General features: G+C 42.1%; 1 protein-coding gene across 1 annotated transcript in view; it reads left to right on the plus strand.

Moving 5' to 3' along the window:
- The window catches only part of naaladl2 (N-acetylated alpha-linked acidic dipeptidase like 2), a gene marked incomplete at its 5' end in the record, with an annotated part of 278,337 nt that overhangs the window by 6,299 nt on the left and 248,587 nt on the right, over positions 1–23,451 (plus strand). Inside the window, 2 exons of the mRNA XM_080724924.1 lie at positions 768–942; positions 4,523–4,684. Coding sequence (XP_080581050.1) covers positions 768–942; positions 4,523–4,684 — 337 coding nt within the window. The remainder of the gene's footprint in view (positions 1–767; positions 943–4,522; positions 4,685–23,451) is intronic.

Raw genomic sequence — 23,451 nt, forward strand, 5'->3', positions numbered from 1 at the left:
GTTTAATACAATCAGATAGCAAAAAAAACGTTTTGATCCATTGGATCCCTATGGGAGGTATTGCAACCCTAGATTCATCCGATTATAAAAAAAATCTAGTGTTGCAATTTGCGGCTAGGCTACACACATGCACACACACACCCCACTTCTGTATCCGCTTTAGACCCTTCCAATGAGCCAATGAGGATACACAGTCACGGGCCGGTCCGGAGGTGAGTTCACGGTGTGGTCAGGTGGACCGGAGGTGGAATTTTTTCGCACGCACGAAGGCCTCTTTATTTTCCCTTGCCCAGGGGCCTCATGTCATATAAATCCGGGCCTGCCCCTCCATCAGGCCCCCAGACTGACTAGGGGGAGGCAGTATAGAGACCAGGATTACTGCATGTTTTTTTTGTAAGGGTACCTACTGTAAGGGACATGGGGAGAACATGCAAACTCCACACAGAAAGGCCTTTTCGCCAGCCCTACCTGGGGTATGGGTACTGATGACCAGAACCATTTACTTGTTGGCCGACATTCCACAGGGGTCTCTACTTGGCCCCCACATGTATTTCCTCTACGGCAAATCTTTTAACTGAACAGTTAAGAGATTTGGAGTAGAGGAAATGCATGTGGGGGCCACGTAGAGACCCCTGTGCAGTGCAACATTGAAAGTGTGCCTATTTATGACACGCCCAGACTAGTGGTTAATAAAGGGTTTTTGCACGGTTTAAAGGGCCTGTTAACCATATATGGCTTGAACACTGCTGTCTAATGTCTTTGTTTAGGCTGTTCAGACCCTGGCCCTGACCCTGAGATGATCATGGAACACATTCAGTCCTCCGTCTCCGTCTCTCCGCATGGACGTTTTGAACGACTACAGGAAGACCCGAACTATATCTCCCACTTCACCAGGAGCCCAGGCCATAAGGGCCAGAGCAGGCTGCACTGCTTCCTGCTCAGGTAACTCAACAGATAGAACACATACATAAAGATGTTGCCTTTTAAGTCTTAAGGCTTCACTGCACTTTTCCTGAAAATGTCCTGCAAATGCATTTTTCACACAGGTTTCTTTCCCTGTTTTGCCTTTAAATTATTTTTATGGTCAATGGAGCATATTTTTGCAGAAACCGGCAAATGGCAAGAGACCACTCCATTCCCATTGAAAAGCAGAATCCACCTTCATAGGTACTGCAGATTTAAACTTCGAAGTCAGAGAAGGTCATAAAAATAGCAAACATAGCTGATCTACAAGCTCAATCTACAATGCCAATCCACTGGAAATCTACTGTCTAGCCAATGGCAGGACGAGTGATGTTTTGAAATGGCACATCTGTAACTACATAGGCCTACTATATGGTATTCTATACACACGCACATACATACACAAAATCCCTATGTGTGTTTGCAGCAAAGTATTTTCTGATTATTCCTCCCCCAAAGAACAAGAATTATGATTAGAATCTATGATTTAGAACTAGAATGGAATAGTCTTGCAATTACTTATTTGACAGGTCTAAGCAGAATTATTTTTGTTGTATTAACTCAAATGTTTCTGTATAGCCATAAATCATTGTCAAAGTCGTAAAGGGAGCAAAAACCTTGGCAACGATCACAAAAGGGTATAATAAGGGCTGAGTGGGGGGCACGGTGGTGCAGTCAGTAGCGCTGTCGCCTCACAGCTAGAAGGTCTGGGTTCGATTCTCGTCGGGGGACACTGCGGCCGCTGGGGGCTTGTTCTCTCCTCCGCGTCATCAGTGCCCACACCCTATAGGTGGGGTTGGGGAAGGGGCCTTTCTGTGTGAAGTTTGCATGTTCTCCCCGTGTCTCCTAGGGTAGATACCCTCACAAAAACATGCAGTAATCCTGGTCTCTATAATGTCTCCCCCTGGCCAGGCGAGGCACCTGGTGGAGAGGAAAGGAACTGGTTGGAACGTCCAATTGGGGAAGCTCCCACCTGTCAGGTGATAAGAAGCGGCCTGCTCATTCCTCATGCACTGAAGGAAGCATGAGATCAGTTCGGGGCCCTCCCCAGGTTGGCAGAGGGAGAGCAGAGCCCAGGATTACAGCTTAGGCAATTGGCACTGGGTGAAAAATGGGTTACAAAATCGTGGGATAAAAATTAAGAGAATGAATAAGTGCTGAGTGTGCAATACCCACATGCAAAACAAACGAAAAAAAGTATTAATTGACCATACTGATAAAGTGACAGTAAGAGTAACCCATTATACTCATACTAATTGACCAGTCGCTATGCCCCTCCTAAACCCGTGCTTGCCCAATGCCACGTTTAGCGACAGGTTACTAAGGCGGGTGCCTTGGCAAGCTGCCATGGCGGCGTGCAGCAATAGCACCCGGCTGCAGACTAACCTGCCACAAACGCACGTCCAGGAAGAAAACAATAGCCTATACTAAAGTCAGATTAACATACAGTACACAAGTGTTACCAGTTATATTTTCTCATGAAGTGCTCCTAAATTATTCCCGTGGGTTTGTGTAGGTCAGTGCAATCCGTCCTGTTTTTGTTTCAGTGTTTGTGACACTGAGCGAGTGGGTGGGACGTTCGCGAACGAATCGAGTCTTTTGAACGGCTCTTTGAAATGAACGATATGATTCGGTTCACAGTAGGGAGCCGTTCCTTTCTAATGAACAGTGGTGGGAAAAGTAATACATTTCTTTACTTAGGTAAACATATCAATACTGCAATCAAGTTTGGAATGTTATTAATGTACTTGAGTAAAAGTAAAATAGTATTGGTATCAAAATGTACTTAACGTACCAATATTAGAACGTACTCATTATGCAGAATGTCCTGTTTCACAGGTTTTCCAATGAGTAAAATGTAGAAAAATCATTTGCAAATAGGCGATCTACAAGCTCACAATGCATCGCAACGTGACACATTGTGAGCTTGTAGATCACCTATTTTCAAATGCCAGAAATGTATCCAATGGCCAAAATGTATAGGCCTATTTGGGTGGAAGTGATTTACAATCATAATCAAAATCTACAAAGTAACCAGTAACTAAAATGAGCCAGTCTTTTGAACGGCTCTTTGAAAGGAACAGATCTCAGAGATCCGGTTCACTTCAAAGAACCATAAATCCCATCTCTATCTAGCAGCCAGACTTGCGTACACCGATGCGCGCCGCCATGGCAGCTTGCCAAGTCTGCTGCGTTAGTAACCTGTTGCTAACTTGGCATTGGACAAGGACGGCTTTAGGAGGGGCATAGCGACTGGTCAATTAATAAACCAAAGTGATGGATAAAGTGTCAATAACGTTCACAAGCACTTTCCATAAAATATGGTTCTCTCTGATGCAGATCATTTAAGGACTGATGCATGAAACCACATGGTAAGGATTAGTGTTAAATCATTAGGAATGATCCTTCTCCATGGGGCACCAGAATCACTCAGCTCATCTACCAGACCTACAGTACAAAGCCATCTATCGATTAGCTTAATAAAGTCAAGCATGATTATGTTGTCAGTTTCACAAGGCATTAGGTCGCAGGGGGCAAAGCTTACTCAACTGCTAACTGCTTGGACAGTTGGCCTTAAGTGATCATTTTAGACTACCTCCGCAAGTGTCAATACGTAGATTGTTAGAGCTGTCAGTTAAGAGTGCTGGTCACAAGGGCCAACACAGCCTCCAGGTAACTGCAGTTTATCAAACTCTGGGAAAGGGATGCACTGTGGTGCACATTATCTCCAGGGCCTGGTGGCCTACCCAGGTCTGAGCAAGAGGCAGAATTTGTATGTAGGCTTGTTCTATATGGCGAATAGTATCGTCACGAGGCGATAATGAGTTGCAATGAGTTAATGAGTTACACTACCAAATGTATGGTAGCCTCTGTTTCTCTCACTCGTTTTTGTTGTGGGTGCGTGTGTTTGCACATGTGTGCTTTACACAGCTCTGTTGCTGTCTATGTCTGCAGGGTGTGCGTGCATGTGGTATAGTAATTTGAGATTAGCCATAGATTCACACAGGCATAACCTCCACCGCTGCCTTCGGTCTGGCAGAGATAAATATGGTCTGCAGATTCCATAGAATTCACTTGCCTTTACATGCTGTAGGGCAGGGGTCTTCAACAGGGGGTCCGGGACCCCAAGGGGGTCCTCCAAATCTTTGTGTGACTTTTTTCCTATTTTTTTTATATCAACCACTTGGACCCTAGCGTCCATATTCCCGAGAACTTAAGCCAAAAATAGCAGATCTACAACTACTTGTAGATCGGCTATTTTCGGCAAAGAGGTTTGGTGTAGAGGGGGAAAAGAGCAGACTAAGTACAGAGTGAAAGGTCAAGTTAATTAAGTAGGCTATTGACGGTTCAAGTGGTATAGTGCTGTCAAACAATGAAACTATATGGAATCTCTGAAAAGGTTGTGGGGGGTCCCTGCTTCATCTCTCTCTCAACTAAGGGGTCCTTGGCCTGAAAACGTTGAAGACCGCTGCTGTAGGGAGACTGCTATAGCATCTCTCCAATGTCAATGTTGCTGGATTTTGACTGGGTTCTCATCTTTCTCTGCTGTCCCTCTCAGGTACCTCCTGGTGGGCATGGGGCTATTCATCCTGGGGCTGTTGATAGGCTGGTTCACTCACACACCGGCCGCTAAACCACGTGTCCCTCCGTCGGACAGCTCTGATCTGCTGGAGGAGCTGCTGAGAGGAATCACAGCTGACAAAATAGAGGCTCTTCAAAGGTAGGCTTCCACCCCTCACTGTCAAAGATGATATTAATCCTACGAGAGTGTGGCTTTAAAATGAAAGGAATTCAAGAAGGCAGTCATAGGCATGTTACAGTACAACCCTCTTTCCAGCAGCTAAAGCCCCACATGCCCTAAAACCCTGTATACAGTGGCCTTGAAATGACTTGCATTAGATGGTGGTAAACATACAGTATGTCTTGGTAAATACATACGTACATGGGGGAGGTGGAGGTGGGGGGGCATACAGACACAACATGTTTTATTTGAATCCTGCGGTCCCCAGAATCCCTGGAAATCTAATATCTAAAGGGTGGGTGGTAAAGGATAATATGCTGGTCAAGGACAATAACACGCTACTGAGCTTCAGAGCTATACAAGCACAGTGCGGGTTGTGATTTTGCTGTATAGCTTGGATGATGTTATCCAAAGTATACAGCAGTACAGGTAAGATCAAGGGCTATATTTTTTAATACAAATGTATTAAGGTCAAGCAAAAGGACCCGGTGCTTTGTAAAAAGATGAATTGTACATTTAGCACTCTGTCCCAGGAGGAGGAATGTGTGCATGTCTGGCTTTGATCCTAACTAGCCTTCTTACTGTAGCAACCATGGCAACCCCAGGCAGTGAATCAGCGCTGCAGTGCTTTGTGCATCTTATTCACTGGGATGGGTTGACCTGGGTTTTTGTGGAGTAATATTTCAGAAACACAGTTTCAGTTGAGGTTTTTGCATATTGTGAAACGTAGATGTAAAATATATGTAGCCTATTTCTTTCAATTGTGTGCACAGTGACATCCTCAATGTGAATTTATCGACTTTGTCTTTAGTTATTATTCACTCAGAATATACACTCTCAGAGTGATATTTATACTCAGGATTTAACTCTGGGTTCCTCCGCCGGCTAAAGCGCTTTAGCAAACCTTTTGCTTTTTTAAAATTAGCATCATCCCAACTAGATGCCTGAACCGCTTTAGCTGGCTCTTTTCCACGTAAAGTAGCAGTGGCTGTGGCTCTACTTCAAGTCTCTTCCAGCTGACAGAAATTCTGACCCTATCCCTATGGGAGATGCTCCTCTCCTGAGAAAACTCATACTGGCCGCTTCTATCCTTGTCCTTGTTCTTTTGGTACAGTTCCACATTTCATGGCCATAGGTGAGAGCAGGAACAAAGATTGCCCAGTAGATCGAGAGCTAACTACAGGTTTGTCATGATTCTGAATACATTGCAAGCATTTGTTTTGCACAAAAAACTTTCCTTGGGCTAGAAATGGCCCCCCAAAACACCCAACAAACTGTGAAAAGTGATGACTCATCATCACTAAACCATCGTTTTGTGAGGCCATTTCTAGCCCAAGGATTTTTTTTTTTTTTTTGTGAAAAACAAATGCTTGCAATGGATTCAGAATCATGACAAACCCTTATAAGTTAGACCCCTCACATGCTACTTAAAGCAGATTTTCTGGGTATTTTCCTCCTTTATAGAAAGTCGATGGGAGCCCAACTTGATATGGATAATTCTATGGGTAATTCATTTTCAAAATAAAGTTTGGTACCCAAATCTAAAATCCATCGTTAGGTCCTAAAGAAGCCTCAAAAAAAGTTTGGCGCTTTTATCCGCTTAGTTTCGATAATTTTGTTAAGCCAACCCACTACTAGGTCTCAGACCAATAATGCCATCAGGACCACATCATCTGCAAAAAGCAGTGATGCAGTGCCCATGCCACTGTGCCTCGAGACCCTGTCCGTGAATATCACTGGATAGGTGACGATGTGCTGCCTTGGTGGAGGCCAACCTCCAATGCCAGCAAGATCCCTGCAAAAGTTAAGAGTTGGTACGTTTTTCCCCGACCAGGTCAGAATCCACATTGTTGAAGAGATGGCCTCCGAACAACAGACAGTGTGCAACAATAAATGCCATGCTATGATTTGTCAGGCTCCATTTGGAGACTATTTTTTTATTTTTTACATTTGTTGCACGACAAAATATATAGGGCTTAAGTGTTCTTTATTTGTTTTGTTAGTTGAGGTATTTAGGCCTATCCATTCCATGTTTAAAACAATTTTCAACAATGTAGCAAGTGATGTCAGGATTAGGGAAAGCAGAAAAGTACATTGTTTTTCCATTCAGAGATATTGAATGAAAGAGGCGTAAAACTACATTATCCAGCCGTCTATAAGCGGCTTTGTCGACTATCCCCTACCATATTTTGCAGTGGTTGCAACTAGTTAACTTGAGTCTTTGCACTTCACTTCTCACATATTTCATTGTCTTGCATCACATTTCTTTTCTGTATCATTCCAAATGGAAAATAAGTGCTAGCCTATCTCTGTGATAATTTAAGAGACAAGCTGTAGAAAAGCTGGCTTTCAGATTTGTCAAGCCGCTCTTATGCCTGGAAACTACACACTACAGTAAATTTTGGTCCATTTGTGTCACAGACACAATCTTTACTAAAGAGAAGTACTATGGGAAACACTGCTGTCTGTATCTAGTCAGCTCAATACCTTCTCTCTCTCTCTCTCTCTCTCTCTCTCTCTCTCTCTCTCTCTCTCTCTCTCTGTGTGTACGCAAACTAAACATCCTGACTGTACTTGTCTCACTGTTGGTCTGAATACTCAAACATCCAGCCTGTCAACCTGTTTGTCTGGCCATCTCACTGATAAGCTAAACTGATAAGCCTATCCTTCTGCCGAGTAGCCCAAGGGACTGATCTAAGAGGAGGAATGGAGGAAGAAGAGATGAAAGACTTGGGGAGGCAGAGATGGACAGAGAGAAATAGATGCGGCAGGAGTGAATAAGAAATTAGATTGGAGGAATGAGGAGTTGTGTAGCGCAAGAAAGAATACTGTGCAGTGTCTAAGCGAGAGAGAGATACATGACAATGACAGATAATTAAGCTATTTTATAAAGTGTAGAGAGCTTGTTGTTGAGAGACTGGGAGAGAGAAAGCTGGTAGAGAGGAAAGAGGTGGGTGGGGTTGCAGACATTAGATTCAGGGACTATAGATTCAAACTCATCTATAGGAGGTAACAGATGTGGGATTTCTAGGAACTATAGGGTTAGGGTTATTCTACAGTTGAGTATAACAATGTTAAGTTTCACAATACTGTATCGATTATCCAGTCCTCTCGATACGTACTGGCAGTACTCTATTTATCTAAGTGCCAAACAGATTTATGACAGAAAGCCCTCGGGGCAAACTTATCCCATGTGCGTCATGTATGCGTTATCATTCCTTTAGCCCACAGGGACGCTTCTTCATGCCTTCCCAAATAGAGAGGTTCCAAATGGCACACAACACACATAGTCCATATAGCGATACAAGACATTTTAAATTAATATCATATCGAGAATTATTGCCAGATGGGTCACAGGATGTATCTTCTTGTGCACACATAATGGAATTAATTCATTCCCATACCCGGGAGGAATGATCCCATTGGCTGTTGATATCCCATAAGGGTTTAGCCCGGAGGGATGGCCCTGTAATTGGCTAGCTAAATTATTTGCCAAACAACTGCTGATTGAGTCTGATCATTTTGGGAGTTTCAAGGGGGGGATTCCTGCTCAGCTAAAATTCAGTTTGAATGTTGTCTGTAGTGTTTTTATAATGCAGTATTGAAAGCTAGTTGTGACATGTACTTTTAGCATAATGTAATGCATCATTTTGACATATTACATGAAGAAAATGTGGTGTTCTTCATTATTCCGCATAATATTGTTTTTTAAATGTGCTGCGTTCCTGATCATTGGAATTTAGTTATGCAATTTTGTACATGTAAATGTAATGGCGACCGTAGGTTGCAGTTAACTATGAAAACCGGCACATCTTGTCCGTATCTTGTCCGTGAGTAACACCTCAATGTCTATAGCTGCTGACCCTTTTATGCCCATATATGGAGATCCCTGCCCTCTACATTTGATTCCCAGATGATGCCCTGTTAGGGCAACCACACTAATAGAATCCCTTTTATGTCCAACGCCTTTCAGCCGGTGTATACTACCCCGGTAACCACTCGCCTCTTGTGGCTTATTGTTTTAGTATTTAACTATATTTAACACATCATCTGCCAAACACAAGTTTCCCCGAGCTGTTTTTGATGCTGTCATACTGCCAAATCCAGAGTTAGTAATTTTATTTCATATTTATAAAGAATGAAAGAAAAAAAAGCACATCCGGTCTGGGGCTGGATACGGAAACCGATTCTCCATTTACTCCCATTCTAAAGCTTACAGGAAACAGCCCATATCTCTCTTTGTCCCTCCTTTTGGTCCGCCCCCTATTAGCGCGCAGGCAGTTCGTTAGCTCCTAGCTTCAGGCTTGTTTCATGTAGGAAGCTCCGTTATTTTTTCACGTTTAACGGACAACTGCAGCTTTCACGAACGACATGCTGGACACACTTTGAGATCATCAAAAGGTAGGAAAATCATAGAAATAGCCTGGCAGTCATTAGTCTATGTTTAATCCTGGCAGTAATTGTGGTGTCTCTTACACACAGAATATTCTTGGACAAGGCTTGGCAGCAGTTGTTAACATCTTGCTAAGAACAACAAAGTTTGTCCAACAGGAAATAATGTGAAAGTAGCTCCATGCTGCAATGCTGCATTGCGGTTGTGTGCCTCTGCCAACCACTTTTGTGATGTTGTTTGTATGAGTCTTTCCAGAGTCCAAACTAATACTGTACAGTATTATGTGCAGAGAGAGAATATTGTATAAAGGCCTATTCAACTTCAAACTCTGTCAACCATGTTAGACTCATTGAAAACACTGGTTCTGCTTGGGTTTAAAACATATATATGTTAGTCAGTTTGGGTAACTCAGTGAGATCGGGGTAAGAGCGCTTGTTTTGTCGTTCACCACACACCCCTACCACCACCTGGATCAATTCACTTTGATAGTCTCTTATCAGCACACCTGTGTAGTTCTGCGTATTCACCATGAGATGGCGACAACACATCACTAGTGTAGGCGCTGACGTCACTCGTTTGCAACTCTTTCGTTGTTTATCTACTAGCCTAGCTCGGCTGTGTTTAGCCATTAGCTTACTATGCCTAACTCTAACCCTAACCTTAACCTCAGTAAAACTATGCCTAACCCTAACCCTAACCTCCGCGGGGTGAGGCGCTATCATTCCTGCCGACGCTACGTTGTCGTTGCCTTTGTTGTGGATCAAAGCGACCGCTTGTTCCACCCCGTGCCGCACGACGAGCGCTCCGGTTCTCAATTTCACTGAAAAAAAAAAAAAAAAAACGTGACATATTATATATATACCGGTATGTCTAACATTGGGAAAGGAAAAAAGTAATAGACAAATAACATTCCCCGGTGTGTCTGATCAAATGAATATCAAAAATATAAATATTGAATCAATCAATTAAAAACTGTTCACACTAAAGTCTGAGTAGACATAAGCTGTGTTGTTCTTGACCTGCTGTAAGTCTGTTTTTTTTTTCATTGAACCAAAAAAATAAAATAAAAAACATTTCTTATTGTGTTCACATGCTTGGCCAATAAAGCTGATTCTGATGGAACCATGACAATTGCTTCAAATGTGGATGTTTATACAAATGAGCTACAAATTCTATAGTGTTGATGCTTCACGCACATCTTCAGTCCAGCCCGGCCCAGCATTCATTATGTGAAATACAGTATGCTCACAATGGCTCCTCCTGTTCCTGAGTTTTGGAATAAAATTTGGTTAAGGTTGGAGGACATTATTGATGTCACAATTAAGTTGACCTCCTGGTTATAAAATGTAATTACTTCACCATTTTATCCTATTAGACATTTTTGTGAAACTCTGTCATAATTAGCATATGAATTATTGAGTTATAAAGCAGGTTTTGTGAGGTCACATTCGGTGAAATTCATATTTTAGTCCAACTGGAAGTTTGTGCCAGATGTTCCCTCCAGGCGTTATCGCATTCCTGAGAAAGGGATGGATTTGAGGTCACACTGACCTTGACCTTTGACCACCAACATCTAGTTGGTTCATCCCTGAGTCCATGTGGACATGTGCCAATGTTGAATGCTCAAGGCGTTCCTGAGATATTGCGTTCAAGAGAATGGGATAAACTCTCAGTACGGATTGAGACACGAACAATCTGAAAACACAATGCCCCCAGCCATGGCTTTTGTTGGCGGACACATATAAAGAGCCATTTGTGGGTTCCACATGGGAGCCTAAATGGAAAAGTATTATAGAATGACTCCTGATTTGACAAAGTTCAGTCATTACTAGGGCTGTCAAATGATAAAAAAAAAAAAAAAAATCAGATTAACACTTACATTGCAATAATTTTTTCTCCTTATTAAAAGTCCAAGATGCCATGGTCTCCATAGACTTCCATGTAATTTATAGTGCACAGATCGTGCACGCCCATGCCTAGATCATGCACCACGTGTGTGCACGCTGTTCACAGCTTTAAAACAAAAAAAATCCGCTTGGAAATCCGTTCAGGCATTCATGATCTAGCAGCCATTATGTTTTCTTCAGATATAAACAAACATGGCTGCCATGCTTGAAAGAATGGGTTGGTATGGGGGTTAAACATGCAATTTCGCGATCGCGATCATGCCTAATACATTTCTGAAGGTCCAAAAAAAAATGTTTGAAAAAACACTTTTTTTCCCCCTTCCAAAACAGCCCAAACTCGGGAAACTCAGGGTTGGCACAGGGGTGGTACCAATACAAACTCGGGAAACTCGGGGTTGGCACCAGATGTGTTAATCACAGCTTCAAAATTAATTAATCATGATTAATCACAAATCGAACTATGTTCACAATATGCAATTTTTGTCTGTATATCATTGTGGAAATAGTCTAGTAGCCAGAAAGTGAACCAACTTAAATTGGGATGATTTTGATACTTTTTTATTGATTTTGATTATGAATTAAATTATAAATGGTGGTTATTTATATGCTTATAGATTATCTGCATTTCAAAAGCAAAATATAGACAATCCACACAAATTATTAGAACAATGACTGCCACAATAGCCTATCAAAAATAGTCACTTCATCATTTGGAAAATCAACAAAAAAGTATCAAAATCATCCCAATTTGAGTTGGTATATGGCCATTTCCGGTTTAAAACGGCCATTTTGAATTTAGAAAAATGAAATGGATTCAGCATCCTCAATAACCCCCAAAACCACTCCAATATTGTTCAAATCGGCCAATCGGTTTTTGACATATTTTTCATTATTATAGGTGATTATGCTAATTAAAGCTAATTATGCTAATTATGAAAATTGCCCAACATATTATGCAAGTTAGCATCCGGCAGTTTTTAACTGCTGGGGACCCATACTCAACATTTCTAACATAAAACTTTAGGGTACTCAAAATGTCCGGGTTCACAATGGGGCTCTATGGGTTGGCTACTGGACTAAAATGGAAAGATAAAGGCAAAATAAGGCGGATACATTTATACAGTATGTACTGTATGTACAGTATGTATATATGTTTATTATAATCATTAGTATTGTTTATTTTAATTATAATTATTAAGGAACTCTGAAAATCTCATATGGAACTGTTACCCCTGCAACCCGATGCCGGATAAGCGGTTGAAGATGGATGGATGGATGGATTGTTATTTAGGCATGTAGAGTAGGCTACATTATTTATCATTTATTGTGTAGCAATAAAACACTGGCTTATAGTTTAATTATTGGAAGAGCCTAAATGCAATAATATAGGCTTGTCATGCACAATGGAAAATTAAGTTTGGGGGAGAACTTAAAAGTCAGTTTAGCATGAGGGGGAGAGGATTACTTGATATCTATCTGGCTGGGCTACAGATAATTCATTCAGTTGACACACGCAGCACAAGCCAGACTGGTCAAATCAGGGTCAACGAGTCATCGTTAACCTATGTTACACAGCCTAGGATAGCTGGCAATAATATTCAGTGTTGAAGATCACGCATCCATCATGCACGTATAGTTGAAAATACCTTAACCGTTCTTTTAGTAAAGAAGAAATCGTTTTTTTTCCCTCCCTTTTCTGTCGCATGTCCACTTATCATGTGAAAGTATTGTAATTACTTTTATCAGAGAGGAATGAGTAATGTCGTAGTAGGTACAGTAGTAAGTAGTAGTGCGAATTAATAATCTGTAGTAGCCTATATAACTTTGTTCAAGTAATTAACTCATTTACTGCCTATGACTAGTTTGACGAGTTATATAAGTGTGTCCACTCTGCCTATGACGAGTTTGTAAAAAAAGAAAAAAGAAAAAAGAAAAAAAAAATGATTTTTTTTTTTTGAAAAATTATTTTTGGACCCCATCAAATCTAGTAAGCATGATTTCAATCGCGATTTTGCATGTTCAACCCCCATACAACCCCATCTTTCAAACAGGGGGCCATTTTTGATTACATAACATGTAAAACATAATGGCTATTATCTCAAGAATGCCTGAACGGATTTCCAATCGGATTTTTTTGTTTGAAAGCTGTGAACAAACTGCACAAACATGGTGCATCATCTGTGCATGGGCGTGCATGATCCGTGCACTATAAATTACATTGAAGTCTATGGAGGCTTCTGGCGGGGAGCCCTGATGGGAGCTGTTTCAAAATGGCAGTAAATGAGTTTTTTAAGTAACTTGCCCAAACATAGAGTACTGTATCGAGATATGAATTGTATCGATACATATTGCATCGCAAGGTGTTTGCTAGTTACCAGCAGCCTTCTCCTATCTGACACAGGCAGACGGGCCAACTGTCTGACACTGCCAACATGTGCACGCATGCATGTGCGCGCACGCACGCACGCACACACACACACACACACACACACACACACATACACACACAGATACTCACACTCTGTGAAAGATTTCCAATAGTGCAAGTCTGGTTTGTTTGGTTCTAGACAGGCACTGCTTCAGAGAGCAGGGAAGAGGGACAGACACTGAGAGAAGAGGTGGCGGGATACACAGTGCAGTACAGATACACACAGACACTTAAATACAGACACAAACCTCTGTCGAGTCAACATTGTTTTCTCCAGCTCAAGGATCATGGGACACCAGTGGATATGTCACTATACGATAACTGGCTTTGGCATGGAGCTGAGACAAACAATATCTGTCACCATAATGTCCGGCTCTGCGCCTTCCATGCGCTTCAATATTTATTTTCACACATTTATAGATTATTTCAAGGAGTGTGCAGCACCTCCCATGTGCGTGCATGTGCGTGTGCGCGCACACGCACACTATGGGGCTCCTTCAATGCCTTTAATCTCACCGAATTCACGCGTGACCACTTTAAGTCAATGGGAAACTACACACACACACACACACACACACACACACACACACACACACACACACACACACACACACACACACACACACACACACACACACACACACACAATCAGAGTGAGTGTGTGTATGCGTGTGCAGTGCACTGTTACTATCTGTGAGGGGACCAAAATATATATATATTTTTTTAAACAAATAGCAATTTTAGAGTCATTACATGGTTACAGTTATATTGCATAATAGGTCCCATGAGGGAAAGGATAATTTTATGTTTAACAATTTTAGAAAATAGTTTACAATTAGGAATGGATGCAGCATGGAGTTAGGGATAGGATTAGCTATTAGGGGTTCAGGGTTAGGGTTAGTGGTAGTGGTTAAGATTAGGTGGTGTCAGCAGGCAGTAGTGCATGCTATTTAATGACTAAATGTTTTTGAGGCCCCTACAAGCATAGCTGTGTGTGTGTGTGTGTGTGTGTGTGTGTGTGTGTGTGTGTGTGTGTGTGTGTGTGTGTGTGTGTGTGTGTGTGTGTGTGTGTGTGTGTGTGTGTGTGTGTGTGTGTGTGTGTGTGTGTGTGTGTGTGTGTGTGTGTGTGTGTGCATTTGTTTGTGTTTGTCAGTAGTGACAGCGGGATAAGAGGTCTCCTCTGTATTAGAAGGCTGTTGTATCGCACACTTATTTTTATTGATCCATACGCACCCTGAGAATATCAATTCAACTTTGTATATGTGTGTATGCACACACACACACACACACACACACACACACACACACACACACACACACACACACACACACACAGAGAGAATGAGAGAGGATATCAAGGATATCAATTTTGCTATGTGGCCATCGATCTCACACTGTATCCTCGTAATGAAGTCCACCATTGAATGAGCAGTACACTTGCTGACACAGCAACCCCCACGTTCTGCCTCTCTCTCTCTGCCTCTGTCTCTTTCTCTCTCTGGTCCAAGTACAGAACCACAGCAACCCCCACGTTCTGCCTCTCTCTCTCTGCCTCTGTCTCTTTCTCTCTCTGGTCCAAGTACAGAATCAGCTCGGGTCCAGTTTACTAATTTAGTGACCCAGTCGGTAGATTTAGCGACCCAGTCGGTGAAAACTACCGACCAGGTTGCAACCCAGTTGTAGGTCGCTAAATGATCTCGCCCTCTCTCTTACTAAGTCTAGAGGGTCTAGACTAGAGGGTGCTCACAGTAAATCATCATAAATGTACTAGAACTGTTACATGGCAGTTTGCAAAACATTTTTGACCAACAGCGCTTAAATTCATTCATTCGTTCATTCATTCATTCATTCATTCATTCATTTATTCATTCATTCATTCAATCAATCAATCAATCAATCAAAAAAAATCTATTAATTACAAACCAAATGAAGATGAAAATCCATGAATTCAAGGCTTCATGTGTTGTGTAATTGATTACATTTTTTGGTATTTTAAGTGGCCTACTTTGGAAATGATTTGACCATGCTCAAGGTGAAATGACCATAGTGAATGATTAATCTTCATTCATGGTATAGGACAGTGACATTCAACTGGTTACATACTGTAGAGTAGTAGTGGAGCCAAGCTGGCACGGTGAAAGTGTTTCCGTGTTTGTATGAAAACTCTGTTGAGAGCTGAATGTCATCATGACATTCAGCCTGGGACACTCTTGAGAGATTGAAACCTTGTATCTCCAAGTTTCAAAATGCTATGTTCTTTCGTACATGAAGGCACTACTTCATCATACAAGAGTGTTGCACAAATAGCCGATCTACAAGTACACAACCTGACAGCAACTACATGATAATGAAACATAAGCAAAGCAAGCAGGCAGGTCTGAGATTTATATGAATTAATCTGTTACTGAGAAAAATGGAAACAAACTGGAGGAAAACGTAATTTTGAAGAGTTACCAGCGCCTCTATTTATGAATAACCGTCCTACAGTACTGTCGAAGAGTAAGCACAACCAACTGTGTCATTGTCTGTGGTGCTGTAATGGTCCCCCCTCTCTCTCTCTCTCTCTCTCTCTCTCTCTCGCTCTCTCTCTCTCGCTCTCTCTCTCTACATTTACATTGACAAAAATGAAGTCTATACAATAGAATACAATCAATACAATATAATCAAAACAAAATGTACAGTTGAAGGCAGTAAAACTGTTTTCATGTTTCGCGGTTACTCAATGCAGACAGTGCTGGGATTTATACATAATTGCGACTGTAGTCGCATTTACTAAAACTAGAAGCTGGGCCGCCCAGCGTCTAGGCGACCTGGCCAACTCGGGAACGATGTAAATAGGGAATGAATGCCCCGCCCTTTAATGCAAACCCCATTATACCTGTTGTCATAGGACCCGTCTTGACCATCTGTTTGCCTGTGTCCATTTATGCCCATATATGGAGATATCTGTATCTGTCTGTCTGTCGGCGTCCATTTTATGTCCATATATGGAGATCACTGCAGATATAATCCTGGGTCCATTTTATGCCCATATATGGCCATATATGGAGATATCTGTCTATTTGCATCCATTTTATGCCCATATATGGAGATCTCTGTATCTGTCTGTCTGTGTCCCTTTATGCCCGTATTTGGAGATCTTTGTGATTCTGCGTCCATTTTATGCCCATATATGCATATATGGAGATATCTTTTTATCTGCGTCCATTTTATGCCCATATATGAGATCTCTGTCGCTTTTTGTTTGTTTCTTCTTTAAGCATATGGAGATATCTGTTTATATGCGTCCATTTTATGCCCATATATGAGATATCTGTCGCTTTTTGTTTGTTTCTTTAAGCAGAATACGCAGCCTGCTTAAATCTGCATCATTCAAGTCATCCTCCCAGTCCCACGCTTTGTTGCTTGTCTTATGTTTGTCTTGTCTCTTTTATTTTCTTTATCTTTTTTGGAGCGGACCCCATTAATGCAAACCCCAATATACCTGTTGTCATAGGACACGTTTTGACCATCTATCTGTTTGCCTTTGTCCCCACCCTTTAATGCAAACCCCAATATACCTGTTGTCATAGGACCCGTTTTGACCATCTGTTTGCCTTTGTCCCCTTATGCCCATATATGGAGATCTCTGCACACACAGTACCGGTTGCGGAAAACTCTGATGTCAGACATCAGCTCCGCATACGGGCATTCATCTTATGCCCATATCTGGAGAACGCGCGTGGCGGTGGGAAGAAGGGTTCTCGAGATACGTTACCAGCGCCTCTATTTATGAATAACCGTCCTACAGTACTGTCGAAGAGTAAGCACAACCAACTGTGTCATTGTCTGTGGTGCTGTAATGGTCCCCCCTCTCTCTCTCTCTCTCTCTCTCTCTCTCTCTCTCTCTCGCTCTCTCTCTCTCGCTCTCTCTCTCTACATTTACATTGACAAAAATGAAGTCTATACAATAGAATACAATCAATACAATATAATCAAAACAAAATGTACAGTTGAAGGCAGTAAAACTGTTTTCATGTTTCGCGGTTACTCAATGCAGACAGTGCTGGGATTTATACATAATTGCGACCGTAGTCGCATTTACTAAAACTAGAAGCTGGGCGGCCCAGCGTCTAGTAGGCGACCTGGCCAACTCGGGAACGATGTAAATAGGGAATGAATGCCCCGCCCTTTAATGCAAACCCCATTATACCTGTTGTCATAGGACCCGTCTTGACCATCTGTTTGCCTGTGTCCATTTATGCCCATATATGGAGATATCTGTATCTGTCTGTCTGTCGGCGTCCATTTTATGTCCATATATGGAGATCACTGCAGATATAATCCTGGGTCCATTTTATGCCCATATATGGCCATATATGGAGATATCTGTCTATTTGCATCCATTTTATGCCCATATATGGAGATCTCTGTATCTGTCTGTCTGTGTCCCTTTATGCCCGTATTTGGAGATCTTTGTGATTCTGCGTCCATTTTATGCCCATATATGCATATATGGAGATATCTTTTTATCTGCGTCCATTTTATGCCCATATATGAGATCTCTGTCGCTTTTTGTTTGTTTCTTCTTTAAGCATATGGAGATATCTGTTTATATGCGTCCATTTTATGCCCATATATGAGATCTCTGTCGCTTTTTGTTTGTTTCTTCTTTAAGCAGAATACGCAGCCTGCTTAAATCTGCATCATTCAAGTCATCCTCCCAGTCCCACGCTTTGTTGCTTGTCTTATGTTTGTCTTGTCTCTTTTATTTTCTTTATCTTTTTTGGAGCGGACCCCATTAATGCAAACCCCAATATACCTGTTGTCATAGGACACGTTTTGACCATCTATCTGTTTGCCTTTGTCCCCACCCTTTAATGCAAACCCCAATATACCTGTTGTCATAGGACCCGTTTTGACCATCTGTTTGCCTTTGTCCCCTTATGCCCATATATGGAGATCTCTGCACACACAGTACCGGTTGCGGAAAACTCTGATGTCAGACATCAGCTCCGCATACGGGCATTCATTTTATGCCCATATCTGGAGAACGCGCGTGCCGGTGGGAAGAAGGGTTCTCGAGATACGCGGATTACATACATACATACACATTCACAGAGATTTTTTGTTGACTCATGTGGAGTACGTGATGTCAGAGCCTTTTATGAAGTGATGTCACAATGAGTCAGCGCTTGCGCCGGTTTCCTCCGAAACACCTGATGTCAACAATCAGCTCCGCATATGGTGATTCCGAACGTTTCGCGCCGGCGTACGTGATGTCAGAGCCTTTTATGAAGTGATGTCACAATGAGTCAGCGCTTGCGCCGATTTCCTCCGGAACAGCCTGATGTCAACAATCAGCTCTGCATAAGGAAATTCCGAACGTTTTGCGCCGGTTTCGGAAAACCGTGCGTCGGGTCGGGTCGAGGCTCGGCACTGCACTCCGCGCCGGGGAACGCGCGTGCCGAATCTGAAGCCGGTGGGACGAACGGTTCTCGAGATACGCGGGTTACATACACGCAGAGATACATACACGCAGAGATTTGTCGCATTTATAGATAATAGATATGAAAAATGTCTCATGTCACACTCATGTCACGTGCCAATACATAATTAATTTGCACTGACCTGTTCTGACATCACAATGGTGACTTGACCAGCTTAGCAGAAGGATATAGCTGACCTGTTCTGACATCACAATGACATAGTCATATTGAGTCAATCTCATGATAATCAGTGTTGTCGCGACACTAGTCACATAAATTAATTCTGTCCTTGTCCCTTTTATGCCCATATATGGAGATCCCTGATGTCATCAATATTAAGCCCATATCTGGGAATGCCCATATATGGACATATTGTGTCAGTCTCACATGGTCTATGATGTCAAACATCTATGATATCAGACGTCAGTCATCCCAAAGCCATATTTGGGAATATATGGCCAAATTTTGTCCAACTTAAACTACCAACCAGGTTTGTGATTTTTTTGTCAAAGTTTATCCCTTGCCAAAGCGCCAGCACTTGCCCAGCAGTCTCAGTCTGCCGTCACCTAGGTGGATGCGACCTCGCCCTTAGGGCGTCTTACTGGTGATTAGTAGTCTTTAAAGGGGCCCCCTTCAGCTGGGTCGCCATGACATCCATGCATACTTAATGAACTGGGGGTGTGGCCACATAAAAACCCAATTTTAACTCTTCCTGTATACTTTTTTGGAAAACATCTTCCTCCTAGTATAATCATAATACCTGATAATCATGTTTTAGTGGGGGGGGGGAAATCATGGCACCACCTCCTTAAAGTCCCTCCCCTGTAAATCGTTCAGAACAGGGAACAATGTCAGACTAAAGCGTCAGCTGAGTCTGAAATCAGGCTAGATTAGAATGGCTTTTGTCTTGGAACTGTCAAGTTGCAGGGAGTTGTGTCATCCACGCCTTTACCTCAAGGCAGGTGGTCAGTGTGGATGCATCTATGTATTGTCTGTATGTATTGTATTATGTTGAACAGGCTGGTGAAAACAAAAAATCCCACTGGGACATTCTAATTTAATATTTAATGTTGAGAAAAAACATTTTTAAATATTAAAAGATACCCGACATTATGCATGTCAAGAAAGGGAATCCTCTACAAGCTTCCTGCTTTAAATTAAATTAGTTCAAATTCCCCAAATGGGTGTCATCACCAGTTCTGTCATTCTAGTGTTACTGTCAGTGTGTCATAATGTTTCCCAGTTGCTGTACAGTATTATGTTGTACTGCTTCATGTACTTGGCCCCAAACAACATGTGTGTGTCTCCACTTGGCTGTCACGCTTTGTATTCAGCCCAAGTCTTCTGCTCACACTTCCATCTTCATTTGTTCCACTCAGTCAGCCTCTCTCACTACAGATCTGGCACCCCTTGCTCTATCCCTCCCCTCCCCTCCCTTTTACATCAACAAGGAGTTATCATTTGTGAGAATAATGCCCCCTCCCCCCCCCACACACACACACACATTTCGGCACACAGAGCACTGTGCCGGCCACATTAGGATAATTCAAAATGAATATAACAGCAACAAACGGCCTTCTCATATTGTTTTACCTATCATTGAGCCGATTTGTATTCATCTATTCACCATCATACACATTGGTATTCACAGTTGGACGTTATTGGGCATAACAAACACAGCGTTATTGATATGACTGTCATATCGCCACAGTGTTCTTTTGACAAGGGGATGTTTCAAGTTCAGGCGTTGCGCGCACGCACGCACGCACGCGTACACACACACACACACAGCCACATGGAAATGAAAGTTTATACTTGTTTTCCGAAAGTCTGGCACAGTGCTGTCGGCAACCCCTATAGAGACTGAGACACACATTGTACAGTATACTATGTGTGTCTACACACAAATACTGTAAAGGCGCACACAGACATGCACACATACGGTCGCACCAGTTCCCCCAAGGCCCTTTCTTCACCACAGAAAGCAGACTGCAATAACAGCATTTCTGTAAAATGCATGACTCCATATACCTACAGCAATATCCACTGCTATTTATTCAAAAGCGCTCAATCATAATGTGGCTGCGGTTACAAAAAAACGCATTATACTTCATTCACAATGAGAAGGGGAAGTGTTGTAATAATGCTCCTTGTGACAGGGTCACGTCTCACTTGGCAGTGACTGTTGACGCCGTGTCCTCGGTGAACAGATGTCCTTGTGAACATTTCAATTAATCGTGTACTGGTTCTGCCTTTTTGTAGGCCGGATGATTTGCAAATGAACGGCATTACAGCGTGTCAATAAGGCTCATAAATGGCTGCATGATCTGCAGGTGCACCATTGTGTTTTATACAGTGTGTGTAACTGTTGGCCTCTGGCAGCTGACAGACACTTTGTCTTCATCACTGGCTCTTGTCCAGTGCAAATCAGCCAATCCTGGCTAGTACCACATGAGTGGACATGTCTTTCATCTATTACCACATGAGTGGACATGTCTTTCATCTAGTACCACATGGTGGGGGGGCAGTGGCTCAGGGGTAGAGAAACCGTCATTAGAACATGGAGGGTTCCCGAAGGGTTCCCAGTTCGATCCCGGGCTCCCCCAGATTTAGTGTCGAAGAGTCCTTGAGCAAGACTCTGAAGCCCTAGTTGCTCCCGGTGAGCAGGTTGGTGCCTTTCATGGTTTCCTCCGCCATCGCTGCATGAATGTGTGTGTGAATGGGTGAATTTAATGCACAATGTCTGTAAAGCACCTTGGATGAAGGCACTATATACAATAAATGCAACATTTACCATTTACATGACTGTACATGTCTTTCATCTAGTACCACATGAGTGGACATGTCTTTCATCTAATACCACATGACTCAGTAAATGCCATTCATCTTAACTCATTCACTGCCAATAATATAACCACTGCCAGCTAATCTTTCTTTTTACCTTACCTTTACAATTTAGGCATTTGGCAGACTCTTTTAATCCAAAGCAACTTACAATAAGCAGGTAGTACATCAATATAATAAGCAAGATAATATGTCAGTACATCAACAACAATATAACCTAGCCCAAATGAACCTAGCCCAACCCTCCCCTCCCCTGCCCCTTCTTTGTATATACTGTTTTTTACTGTTTTGTTTTTTCTTTACATATCTACTGCATAGTACTGTGTTCTATTTGTCTGTCATTCAATGTTATATGAGATACTTCAATGGTTTCCAGTGGAAATAAGCTTAGTCTTTTCATGGATCTCCTTTTAGTAGACCTTGTACCAGTGAACTGTACCGTCATGAAACTGTACCTTTTCCTATGCAAACTTCTAATAAAGTCTTCAATCAATCAATCAAACAAGGCATAGGAATATCAATCTAGAAAAACATAGGTAGACCACACACCTAATCAGTAAAAAACTTTTCTAAAACCTAAAAATCTTCATGTATGGTCATTGAGGCAAGGGGAGTGTTACAGTAGTGCTATGGGTTTAGGTGGAGTCTGAAGAGGTGAGTCTTCAGTCCATGGCGGAAGTAGGGAGTGAGTCTGTAGTTCTAAGTGCGACAGGGAGTTTATTCCACAGTTTGGGGGCTAGGAGGGCAAATTGTCTAGGACGAGTGGATTTTTGTTCTGTGGTTTTTAGCGAGGATTCTGTCTGAGTGAACGGGTGGGGTTGTAGAGGTTGATCAGGTTTTGGAGGTATGGAGGAGCCGTACCTTTGCTGTTTTTGTATGGGTTTGTCGACTAAAACTTGACTAAAACCTTTTGAGTTCTAGTCGACTAAAACTAGACTGAAACTAACAAGGATATAAATGACTAAAATCTGACTAAAACTAATAAGCATTTCGTCAGTAAGACTAAATCTAAAATGCCTGCCAAAAACAACACTGCATTCAAATGTGGATAGCAAAAGGTGAGTGAGGTTTACCTTTTCAAGTCACAGAATATTTGTATATTTTTCGATAGATCCCCCGATCAGACACGGACACGCTTTCTGTGCTCCTGTGAAAAAAAGAGGGGGAAAAAAAGGCCTTGTTTAGGCTATGCAATCCATATGGCCGATTTGAAAAATCCACTGTTTTCACCAACACAATATAGCGAGAACACGGAAGCAGAGAAAAAGACTATTCTATGAGAAAATAATGTAACAGTAAGTGAATATGGCTGTTAAGCAGACCTCAATACTGCTACAGCAGTGCTGTAGTCTAGGTTTTTTCAGGCAGTATACCATAATTATTCTCTTGCACACGGCAGGTGCATGCGCACATGTACATGAGCGGCGTGGGTTGTTTGTTGAACTGCACGTCTGCACGTAGGGTACGTGCAGTACTTTGAATACTAAATTAGCGTGCCATTATATCTATTGTTAAGTTAACGTGTGATGTACTCATCTGCCAGCGGTCATTGTCACCTCTTCCTAGCCCCAGCCCCTCCTCCAGCATATCAGGTACGCTAATTCTTGTGGTTACAGAGGGTGTACTATTTTTTTTTCTTTTTTTCTTTCGGTTTGATTCTACTAGGTATATAGTGTATATTGGTAGAACACACCACTGCCCTACAG

The sequence above is a fragment of the Nannobrachium achirus genome, assembly GCF_963921795.1.
Source record: "Nannobrachium achirus genome assembly, chromosome: 1".
In the NCBI taxonomy this organism is placed as follows: domain Eukaryota; kingdom Metazoa; phylum Chordata; class Actinopteri; order Myctophiformes; family Myctophidae; genus Nannobrachium; species Nannobrachium achirus.